Here is a 13066-nt window from a genome sequence, read left to right on the forward strand (position 1 = left end):
GTGTTATATCTAAGTAATAAGCGATTAGAGCCCAACTATTCACACAGAATACTTCTACATAACTCAGGTAGTAATTTTTCCTCACTTTAAGAAAGGTAGTAGTTATTTGGCGTACATAAGACTGTATGTTAGTGGCAAGTGGTCTACTCCTTCAGTTTGTGCCAGTCAGCGATCTGGCGTCGCGGCGCGGCCTGCACCTCGCGCCAGTGGTGCCGCGCGCTGCCCGTGCCGCTCGCGCCCAGCTCCACGCGACCGATCACCTGTTATAAGAGCAAATATTAGATGATGTTAATAACCATATCCATACCAATATTATTAATGCGAAAGTAACTCTGTCTGTCTGTTACTCAATCACGCCTAAACTACTGAACCAATTTTCATGAAATTTGGTATGGTGATATTTTGATACCCGAGAAAGGACATAGGCTACTTTTTATGCCGAGAAAATGACGCAATCCCGAAAATCCCACGGGAACGGGAACTATGCGGGATTTTCTATGAATTCGCGGGCGAAAACCTTGTTTTTAATAAAATAAAATATTCTTTATCTTTATCAACAAATAGTAGTTTTGTTAATGAGAATTAAAAGAATCTTAATGAGAATGAATCGAAGAATATGGGTGCAATAGTTTGTCAAGCTTAGAAAATGGTAAAGGGCGGCACTATCTCATCTGAGGTAATGCTTTCGTGTCAAATTCGTTCAAAGATCTTTAACTTGACTGCTCCATGATCATATCAGCTACTAACTTAATTTTATCATGATTTCTACAATGCCCTTCAATCTGTCAACATAGTTTTAATCACATGGTGAGTAAATAATATACAGAGACAAAGGGTTTTAATGGTCGAATAAATCGTTATCTAAAACATGCTTAGACTTCAAAGTACAAATAAAAAAAAGACGTGTGGCACTCGGGGACTGCCGCGGTAAAGGTAAATGTGGCTTGAAGGCATGCTATAGCATAGCATGCCTTCAAGCCACACCTCCGTGTCCGTCGGAGTGGCGAGCGTGAGGTTTTTCGTTACGGAATCTCGATTCAGTCCCCGCGCTCAAGGCCCGCGATAGAAGCTATGCAATAGCTTAATAAGCTACTGCTCATACCTCATTCTTGGTGACCCTGTCCCAGTCCAGCACGAGCAGCTCGAGCGACACGTGGTCGAGCGTGGCGTTGGGCGCGGCGGGCACCTCGAACACGAACGACTCGTTGAACACCGGGTTCAGCGTGCGCTTCTTCACGTGCGTCTTCTTCTTGGCGATGCGCTGTCCGTTGTAGAGCAGGTACATCTTTACGTACCTGTGCATTGAAATTATATTGAGATGTTTTTTATGTTTTAGAACTAGTGGTATTAGGTGGAACTTCATAAAAATTGTGAAGTTAGTAATGTTGGTAGAAACTCTCCAGTAACTCGTATATGTAGTACTTTTAATGACCTATGTAAGTCGTTGGGTGGTATAATAGACATAAATTTTGATTCACTTGTAGTTTTTCGCAAAAAAATCACTAAATTCTTGTTTGGTACAAAAATTCAGTAAAAAAAATGTTTAACGATTTATTTATTTTATTTTTGTAGTTAAATTTATTTAAGCACTTAAAATAACAGTAACGTAATTATATGTTTAAGTTTTCTTGTGCATACCTGTAATTGGTGTATACATCACATTAATATTCGTTAGTTGTTAAGATCTAATTGTTATAATTTTTATGTGTACTCTGTTGGTATGTCTAAATAAATAAATAAATAAATAAATAAATAAATAAAATAAATAAATAAGTTAGCGTTAATTTAATATGCGGTAATAGTTATCGCATCTTCTAGTTTATTCAAATGATTACAATCAGAGTCAGTAATTTTGGTAGCTTTGCTAGTTGTTTTTGTTGATAAAGTTGATTTTACCCATTGAATGCTGAGGTACTAAATTATTCCTGACTAGGGGTCACTAACAAATATTATAAAAAAATGTACACTGCCCCACGACCAATCTATGATGTTTCATAACAACGACGATGCATCAACAATCAGGCAGTAGCATGACCCAGCCAATGGACTCAGGACTACAAATAAGGCTTGTCAATATACTCACGGATCAGCCAATCCAGTGACGTCCATCTTGGGCAGGTTGCGTGCCTTGAGCAGCACGACGGTGAGGCGCGCGGCGGCCGGCTGCCAGCACAGCGACACCAGCACCTCGCCGCGCCCCACGCTGCGCATCTGCCGGCACAGTCACGGCTGGTGATTACTTATCGAATGTGTATTATGCGGAAGAAGGACTTTCCCTCTCATCTTTAAACAAAAGCTTACGGAAACTTCTTTCAACTTTGCGTGTTTCATTCAATAATGTGTTAAAATCAATTCTCGCCGTATGGAATTTTGTTGGTTTCAAAATTGTTAGTTTTGGTGGTTAACTGGTTGTATTTGAAAGGTTCATATCAAATTGTAACAATTTATAACGTAAACTTAAAATCTACCTTCAAGCTGCGAGGTTGGATCTCACGGCAGAGCGCCATGGCCTCTCCACTCTGCAGCTGCAGGTTCGACAGCGGGGACACCACTTCACCGATTATTTCATCACGGGAGTATCTGCAAACATATTCCACATTAAATAACTTAATATAAATATTTGAAGTATACAAATTAAGATGGAAGTAAAATATAATTCATTTGCACAAAAGCTGCTGCATTTGCACTTTTGTACCGAAACTATTCAACCGACAGCAAAATAAAAATGAAAAATGAAAACGTTTGTGGCTGATTTATTAAATTTTGGTGTTTAGTTTATCGATCAGTTAAAAATACTCGACTTGTCTGTCGAATACGACAGACCAACCGACAGACATAGGAACATTATCAGCAAATGGTGAAACCTGTCCTTATTTTATTAGATCTAGTCTCACCTGTCAAAGCTAAGCACCACAAAGTGGAGGGTGATACCAGTCAGCTGGTGCGGCGCGATGCCGTAGAACGTGAAGTCTTCATCGTACACTGGGCAGCGGGTCTTGCGGACAACCCTTTGAAAAGTATTCTTGTTAAAAAGGGTCGTAATATTTATTTTCGTCTTCAAAAAAGCTGCACATAAATTGTTCTCATCAAAATTAAGAAGTAGGTAAGTAACTAAGAAGTAGCACTTAAACTCTTTTTTAGTCTACTTATTGTTTATATTCTCTTTCATTGAATCATCGATAAACACCCTATCATCAATTTTTTTAAATGAATTTATAGTTTGCAATACTTTGTATTACGTCACGATCAATGTTCTAGCTAAATTAGACCCTATTTATATTTAACAATCGCACTATAGTTTCTTTATTTCAAAAAAAAGTTAACCAACCACATAACATAACATTTAAGTGTCCAGTTCATCGGCAATTTAATAATCTAATATCCTTACCTAGTTTTAACCTTATGCTGTTTATCAGGCAACAGCTGCAGCTTTACATAAGGGTCGGGACCAGCGGGTTCGCGACCTGGTAGGTTCTGGCAGGACACCACAGACACCACCAACGCACTCTTCTCGTTTTCATACCTGACATATCAATCATTTTCTTGTTACGCTGCATTTTCATCAAACGAGCGACTGCTCATTCTAACCCCACTATGACAAAATATTTTAGTGTAAACAGGCGTAGAGCTCGAAAGAATGCGCTTGCTCTTGCTCTAGCTTTATGTTCGTTTGATGTAAATGCACCATCTGATAAAATATGTTTAGAATTCAAAGTAATCATGTTTATGTATACTGATCTCATCTCCATCGTTGTACCCAAAAATGTACTTAAGACTAGGAACAACTTGTTAAAATCCCTATATAAATCGATACTTTTCTACATTTAATTGCTGTAGGATAGACAAAAAATTTATGATCAAAATAAATACGATTAAATATCAAGATAACAATTGATGTGACCCAAGACAACCTAGATTTGTTCTAGCTCCATATAAGACGGTAAATAGGTTAAATCACAGTATGTTGTATGTTCACTCGTGGATTAACAGCCTTGTGTAAAGCTGTATGACTCATGGTCACTACATTTTGTTATGTATCCCATTATAGTAAAGTAAGTAAGAAAATATCACGAGTAGGTAACTAGGGTTGCGTGATGGCTTACAATTTGACCTAGACTCATGTTGTAAATTGCGTGGCAATATTATGGATTAGCGTATCAAAATAAACCGTTTTCAATCAATTCTCGTCAGTTATTTTTAACCAACTTCAAAAGAGGAGGCGAAGCTTTTATAAACGTATTTTTTTCTCCCTTTCAGGCTTATCCTGTTTACAGGTTAAATGTTAAATAACTCTTTATTGAATATAGCTATAATGTATTTATGACATTTAGACAGACCATCATAAAAATTTAATATCACAAGAATACCATTTACCTCTGTAAGCAGTAAACCGATATTAAATATAACATTAAATTAACGATTCATTTATTGGATGACAGAGTTTATGGCGAAGTTACTACGTCCGAATGGAGTCGTAAATTTATCGGCCGAGACCTTCCTGAAGGTCATTAATGATATCTTTATCTATCTATCTATTTACGACGCGTCAGGGTTTCGTTTATACGCACTTTTAGTGTATCCGATGTTGGTCACCTACATAGATTGGTTACTTGTTTCGCGTCACGCGACGTGAGAACATGAAAGTTACACGAGATATAGTTTGTCTTCTGAATTCTGTTACAGAATTGTTAAATTTTTTCATTTTTTCATTCAGCGTAGGCATTCTTATCGAATGATTATCAGAAAAATATATTTGCGAGCTATGTTAATCTTGGGCATTTGCCTGAATGAACTTAAAATTAAGATATAAATAATTTTCTATTTAATCTGGTTAAGACAATAATAAGGCAACGTATACATCATTAACGTTTGCTTTACGTTACGTTAATGATAGTATTTATCCATCAAAAATAGAGCATGTTTTAAAATTTAATATTTGGTTACACGCGCGTTTTCATAATCTACGCGATATCCTATTCCATACAGCTAAGCCTTGTTAAACGCTTTCCAATACCGGAATCAATAACTTCCGACTATTCGTTGAACTTTTCCCACAGCAAACAGATGTATACGAAACAACAAGCAGTGAAATTCTACTGCATATGTTACTCAAGAACAAGTTATCAATCAATCAATGCTAAATTAGCTAATATTATTATACTAATTAGTAATTAGGTATTCCAAGCTGTCCCGGCAAATGTTTTTCTGCCACCCTAATCACTTACGGGTATGAATTAGATGTTGGCCAATTCTCAGATACACCTAATAGGCAAACAAAATTTCATGAGAATCAGTCCAGCCATTTCGGAGGAGTGGTTACTAATATTGTGACACAAGAATTTTATATACAGGGATAAAAGGAATGTTTCCTTTCACCAAAATTTGCTATCTCCAGTATTTAAAGTACTTTCCCTCCAGGGCCCATCGAAAATTTCCACCCTGTATAAGCCCTACCCTGTATAGAGAAGATAATAAGTAGGTATAATGTGACGCTAAATGGACGTTGATATATTTACCTCACCCCGGGCGGCGCGGGGAGTGCAAGTATTGATTTGCTAGTCATATATAACCACAGTATATAACGCTTATGTATGGATTAAATTGGTTTTAGATATGCGTTGACCACGATTTTCCGCGTCAGGGAATTTGCAATTTCATGATATCCTTTGTGGTAATGTTAGGTATTAATAAGGGTCGAGTGCATGCAAATGCATTATTACTGCCCACCATACACTAAAGTGCAGTAACAGCAAAATCACGATTTCGAGTAAAACGCATTTAAAGTTAAGAATTGATTTTAAAAAATCAACAGAATGATAAGCAAAAAAATTTGAATGCAGAAAGGTTGTAAAGGCATAGGTTCACACGTTAAAGCAATAAAAAAAAATATATCTTAATAACTGAATTTATTATGGCCATTTATTCTTTTTGGTGCCTATTACTGCATAGCCTTTTTTGTAAAAAATACCATTTAATACTTAGTAAAATGCAGCAAAAAGCCCTATTACTGCGTTTGGATCAGTTATTTTGTCAAGAAACCCAACTAACATGCAGTAAGGTCAAAAAAATACTGCATTTTAGTTAGTTTTTTAAGAAAAAAGTGTTCAATTTACTAGTGCAGTAAGAAAAATAGCTAGTTCACAGTTGCAGTATTTAAAACATTAACTGCACTTTAGCTAGGAATAATCATATCTGTGTCATTATGCTATCCAAACTAATCTGCAGTAATGCTGTATTTTACTGCGTGTTAGTCAGTTTATAATGATAAAAGAATATTAAGTATTCACAACTAAAATGCGACAAGCTTTGATTTTACTGCATTTTAGTTGGGAGTTCGTGACAATAAATTGTATTTTCTTAATTTGCAGTAAAAATAGCTTGTATGGCGGTAAATTTTACTGCGTATTAATTTTTTTTTAATTTTTTTCCAGAGATATAAAACTATCTAAAGAACTGTAAAATTATATTGCTTACTGCATTTTAGTTATGAAACCTTAAAATTTAATCTGCAGTATAATTTATACTGTATTTTAGTTGGGAAATCACGCCAAATTGTTAATTTTTTTCGTTTGCAGTAAGTGAAAACTGTTAAATAAAAACCATTCTTATAGTCTTAGAAATAAGTAAGTTAATTCAATAGAAAGCTTAAGAAACCCGCTTTCAGAATCACTAATAAAACGAAAAATCACAAAAGGGCTGTTACTGCTCTTTAGTCTCTGGTGGGCAGATTATATTTAAACCTAAATATCTATCACAATATACTTAATTAATATAAACATGACAAATGAATAAAGTCTAAAAAATCACAATTCAAAAAGAAATCTTTTGTAAAATTCGCACTAAGAAAAGCAATTCAATGATAATAAAAAAAATATATATATGCCGGCCGAATCGATAACCTCCTCCTTTTTTGAAGTCGGTTAAAAATAAACACTATCATCGATGTCTATAATTTTCTCGTATTTAAAACATTAATAATTATTCAATACGATGATGATTATGATTACTTGTCTACTCAGCAAACAAGACATTGATATTATTTTTGTTATCTCGCAAAAACTTGGAAGCTTTTTCATAACTTTAAATCTCGTGTATTAGGAAAGTCGAATTGTTTCAAGACTTTCTAAAAGGAGAGTATAAAAGCGAGTTTGCGACAATGTATAATGGCAAAAAGGGTACTACATACTAACTTTTTGAAGTAAAACTTCTTTAGGCGCGACTAGGGAGTAACTCAGATTTTTTTTCTGACGGAAGTAACGCTGTGTAGTTTCCGCCATTTAAAAAAAAAAAAAGTGTGTGCGTGTAACCTTTACGCGCGATTGAAGTAAAACTTCTTTGGCGTTGACGACATATATCACTGAAATGATTAAATATTAACTTAAATAAATAAATATTATATTATAATTTAATTATATTTATTATTCATGTGCTTTACAAATATTATTTAAATGTTATATTAATATTATTCATTCGAAACAGGTAGGTAATTGAATGTCATCATAATTTCTTACGTACGAAATTATAGGTTTGTGGTAACTATAATGTGAAACATAAATTTTACTCTCTAAATTTGCTACTTTTCTTGAAAATACAGCATCTATCGTTGTACCGAAACGCGTTGTTGAATGAAGTCGAGAAGTATTCATAGATAAATCAAATTTTTCTTCTAAAAAATCAATTAACGGCTGAGATTCCTGAGAGCGAAAATTAACATTAAAATCTCCAGTTAGAATCATCGGTAATTCATGATAATTACTATTTAAAAGTCGAGAACCTTCAATTGTGAAGTGAAGTAATTGCTGATGAATAAATTTTATGATATTTGTCAGGCTAGTATTTGTAGAAATATAAATAACAACGATAATCACAAACCTGTGATTATCGTTGTTATTTATATTCCAACCGGTCATTCGTAATAACACATCGAACCAAGGCGATGTCACCAATTTGTGAAACCTCATCGGAAATTTGTGATAATATAGTTGGTGAAATATTTTGAATTGGTGTTACTTTGTTCAGTGTATCTGTAGATGAATGATATACAGCTACTCCACCAGCAGTTGAGTTGGGTCGTTGGTAACGCAATAAAAATTTTCAATAAGAATTTGTTCGTCATTTTTCATCCAAGTTTCGGAAAATAACAGCAATGTGGACTTTTTTAATACTTTATCATTCAGATCAGAAACATGAGCACGTAAACTTTGGCAGTTGAAGGAAAATAGTGTAATGTTACTCTCATTTACAAGGTTATATAATTCTTCCTGTTGTGTTATTAGGCGAGAATTTGAAAGTCTTTCAAATTCACACTGTAAATCAACTATTCCCCCTGGACGCTTTCTTCCATGATAAAATTTGTTGTCATCGGTGTTTGAGACAATGAACAATCCATTTATATCAGTTACTCGTGATAATGCTACATATAACAGCTGCTGACTGTGACTTTTATTGTATTCATAAACGATTTGATCAAAAGTACCACCTTGAGACTTATGTATTGTAAGCGCACAAGCAGATACTAATGGAAAGTGATTTCTCTTTGCAAATATTGTCTTATTTCTATTCATTGGTACAGATGACGATCTTCTTAAAATTGGGACTGCTGTTCTACTAATGTTTAGAGTTTGAATATGATGGGCAGCTTTTTTCCTAATTTTCTCTCCTACCTTACCAGGATACTCAAGCCATAAGCGTATGATGTTATCACTGTCATCACGTTCAATATACACTAACTTTCCAACACAACCGTTGGCTAAGCCATCAGATACATCAATATTGGTTGTAATAATGTAAAATTTGTTAAGAACTAATATGATTTCATAAGGCGATCCTCCTGTATCAATAACTGACATTTTATGAAATTGTTGGCGTACATATGCTTCTTGTTCAACTGAATGACAACCTAGTTACGCATCCACCCCAACCCTCTGTATTAGGTTGAGCAATAGCCTTCCGCTGGCCTCAGCAAGACCACCGGAGAGTTCTTGCAATTTAGCATAAGCATTGCAGTTATTGAAAAACATTTATTTCGCAATAAGGTATCGATTGTATCATTGCATGTAATTCTGGGATTAACATTTGTGACTCCAAATCGTCCACTTGTTATAGTTAATAATTAAATAAGTTTAATTTTAATTTTATTTTATTTTTTAAAAAAGTCAAATCGCTCCCGCAAAGTTTAACTGGCGCAGCCGGTAGGATAGCCACATAAGGTCTGCATGTCTAGAGGTCTTCAAAATTAGCCCTAGAACATTGCTATAAAGGCCGTGCTATCCTAAAAGAACCGAATAATAAATTTGTTAAACGACCACGACGAGGAATAATGGGATCGACGATCGGTTGGTGAGTAAAACTTTTTGCCATCCTTTCTGATATATTCCCATATCCTTTTCACGAGAGTGTAATTTTGACTTTTAACTATTTTTAACTGTTATTTTGGGATTGAACGTCTCGCATTATAACGGATCTGGTTTTAATATGAAATTCTATTAAATCAGTAATTAGTCAATTTAATTTATTTAATTTTTTACTTATACGTAAGAAATATCGTATTTAATTCTAAGAAATTGTCTTGCATAAAACTCTGCACAGACTAATTAACTATAGAGTGTAATTTAATTCAAAGTTTTAAATTAGAAAATTAAATGATTTTTGCATAAATAAATATTAATATTAATTGATTTAATTGATCTCAAAATCGATCGTAATTCAATTAATAATTTTTATATTTTATATGTGATTTTATACCTTACTTCAAGTTTTAATTTTTATAGTAATTGATAACATATAATTTTTTTTTTGTGCTATATTTTAAGAATTTTTATTATATTGTGTTTTAAATTGATTTCTGTGTGTGTGTGATTTTTATAATTCGAAATTATTGTAATTGGTTAAAGACTTCAGAACTTTAATTACTCTGTACTTATTTAGCATGGAAAGCGTAAACGTAATAACAATTCCGAGTGATATGTTAAAGCTTATTCCTCTTTTTGGTGGAGACAAAAGAATTTTGAATTTATTCTTTCGAAAATGCGAATATATAATTAATAAATTTAGAGGGCATGAAGAGCAGAATATTTACGTTTTACATGCAATAACTAGTAGATTAATAGGCGATGCCGCCGCGTTATTATCCGAGCGCGAAGATATTAACACTTGGCCCGCGCTAAAAGAATTACTGGAACAACATTTTGGCGATCCGCGAACTGAGGATTGCATAAAAATCTCTCTCGAGTCCTGTAAAATAAAATCCGGGGAAAGTTATCTTGAATTTTGTAATAGGATACAGAATATTAGATCGTTACTAATATCGAAGGTTAATTTATCGGTAGATACGGAAATTAAACGCGCGAAAATTGCGATTTATAATCATACAGCCCTGAACGTTTTCTTGTATAATTTGCCCGAAAATATGGTGCGAATTGTTAGACTAAAATCGCCTAATACATTAGAACAGGCTCTAGAAATTGTGTTAGAAGAAGTTAATTTTCACGAACAATATCAGTCGCGAAATCGTACCCATAATAATACAACGGTGCCCCAATTTTTACAAAATCCTCAACAAAGATTTAATTTTGGGACACCAAATGTACCTCAAAAATTTGGTTTTAAATTCACACCCCAAGAACCTTTTAATAAAAATCCACAATTTGGTTATAAGCCACCGTTTAATAAAAACCCACAGTTCGGGTATAAGCCTTCATTCAATCAAAATCCACAATTTGGTTATAGACCAACATTAAATCAAAATCCACAATTTGGTTATAGGCCAACATTTAATCAAAACCCACAATTTGGTTATAGGCCTCCTGAAACTTTTGGTATGACGCCACAGAATTTCGGTCAAAGACCTTCTCAAAATAACCGCTTTGAGTCTACTGACGTTTCCATGAGGACGGCACCCCCTCGACCACAAAATATAACTCAGCCAGGTTTTAGAGTGAATGAAACCGACTTACATAATGATAATTATTACTATGGCTATAATCCTTACGACTATACGAATTATTATGGCTGTAATCCTTACGATACGAATTACGAATACGTCGCGAATGAAATTTATACACCCACTGACGATAATCAAGACGTTAATGTGCTTCCGTCTGATGAAGAAAATTTTCAAACGAAAGCCTCTACAAGGAAAAAATCATAGAATTAAATTGCGATCCAAATCTGAAATTTCCACACAATTATATTCCTGAAACTAATTCCAAATTTATGATTGAAACTGGGAAGCAAAATTTTAACGCGGACGCTTTATCTAGAATTAGAGTTAACGCTACGCATTCCGATAATGAAAACGAATCTATGGTTGTTAATATAGGCGATAAAGACAATAGGCCAAGAGCGCGTAACGACTCTAGTACAATTACTATATCAGAACGCGATTCTAGTGAAACGATATCTATTCCCGACTCTGAAACTTTATCGGCGCTAAGTTCTCCTAGAACATGTGACTACCCAGTCAGGTCACCATCTGTAACGTCAAAATCGGATACAGTTCATTCAGCTAATATAGTAGAATCGTCCGGTATACCTATATTACATGAAGCAATAGATACGAAACCAAATCAAATTTTAGTATATACGTGGTTTAAAAACGAAATGCAAGTTCACGACCTTTCACGTGAAAAGCAAAAGGTTTTAGAAGTATTCTTGCCTACTAATAATCCGGATCTAGTAAAACAATTTTTAAAAGAGTATATTAAACCGAAAGTTAAGTATTTCATTTATTTCGAAGATGATGAACATCGCAAACAGTTCACTAGCATTGTCATAGAATTATTTAGAAAGGATACAGTATTGTTATTTGAATGTACGGAGCGTGTAGTTTTTATAGAAGATGAGAAGGAACAAAAGGCTATTATAATAAAGCACCATCAAGGCAAAACGTGTCACCTCGGTATTAAAGAGACTCTAGCAAGTATACGTAGAAATTATTTTTGGCACAATATGCAGGAAACTATTTCAGCCCTTATTAATGCTTGTGAAACGTGTTCTAAAATGAAAATGATCGAAACTAAGCAAAAAGTAAAGGATAGGAGAGGTGGTGAACATCAAATCAGTCTCCCTTCAGGAAAAATTATATTTGCGAAAGACGTTAATAAGCGAAAAAGCAAGGATACGCCGCGATTCCATAAAGCTAGGGTTATAGGACAAGGTTCAAGGAACGTTATACCGATAGAGATTGGTAAAAGGAAGACTATGGTCCCTATTAAAAATGTAAAACGCCTTCCGCGTTGTGGTGTTGGCTGATAGTGATGAGGTCCGCGCTGGCCCTTCAACTACAACTTCTTCAACATAACCCGGGAATTTATCCTGTGAAAGAAGGGCAAGCATATCTTCAAACAGACTATTGGACTATAATTAAGGTTTTAAATTTAGATAAGATAAATGATGACTTAAATTTTATTATTAGCAAATACAGTGAATTCGATAGTTTAATTAATAAGAATATTTCATACTTACACGATTTTCAAGTGGCAAAATATCACGCTGAATATATTCGCGACATAACGGTTCAGAAATACGAACAGTTAGTTCCACACAAACGCGTCAAGAGAGGTATCCTCAACCCTCTGGGTTCCTTAATTAAAATTATAACGGGAAATTTAGACTATAGTGACGCAATTAGATACGATAAACTTACAGCTAAACTTGAAAACGATCAGACTATCATTAGAAATAAAATTACCTTAATATCTAAAATGCTCGATAGTTTTATCAATTCTACTGAAGTCTTAAATCAAAATTCTAATATATTAGATAAGCGTTTAAAAATTGTAGAATCTATGATTAAGGAATTAGCATCTAAGGATAATCATTGGGTTTATACTACTTATGTTGTAAGCCTTTTAAATTTATTTGTTAGTAATTTTCGTTCTATTTTTATAAAATTAGGAGAAATAGAGACTGCTCTAGCATTTAGTAAAGTATCCATATTACATCAAAGTATTATTAATTCTACTGAGCTGTTGCAACATTTAATTCTTATATCTCAAACTGAAAATTTAGTGTTTAAAGCGAGTGAGGCAAATTTAGTAAAACTAGAAGAAACTATTAATGTTAA

At 34.1% G+C, this 13066-nt stretch overlaps 1 protein-coding gene across 1 annotated transcript in view; it reads right to left on the minus strand.

Annotated features, from left to right (window-relative positions):
- Syt4 (Synaptotagmin 4) overlaps positions 1 to 13066 on the minus strand; it is a 35327-nt gene continuing 22261 nt past the window's right edge. The window contains exons 6-11 of the mRNA XM_090113159.1: positions 3389 to 3523; positions 2895 to 3008; positions 2469 to 2580; positions 2084 to 2211; positions 1103 to 1295; positions 1 to 260 (exon numbers count right to left, since the gene is read on the minus strand). Coding sequence (XP_089969285.1) covers positions 144 to 260; positions 1103 to 1295; positions 2084 to 2211; positions 2469 to 2580; positions 2895 to 3008; positions 3389 to 3523 — 799 coding nt within the window. The 3' untranslated portion in view covers positions 1 to 143. The remainder of the gene's footprint in view (positions 261 to 1102; positions 1296 to 2083; positions 2212 to 2468; positions 2581 to 2894; positions 3009 to 3388; positions 3524 to 13066) is intronic.

This window comes from Colias eurytheme, chromosome 19, assembly GCF_061535395.1.
Source record: "Colias eurytheme isolate Ceu_HAF_F1 chromosome 19, ilColEury1 Martin Lab GWU primary, whole genome shotgun sequence".
Lineage (NCBI taxonomy): Eukaryota > Metazoa > Arthropoda > Insecta > Lepidoptera > Pieridae > Colias > Colias eurytheme.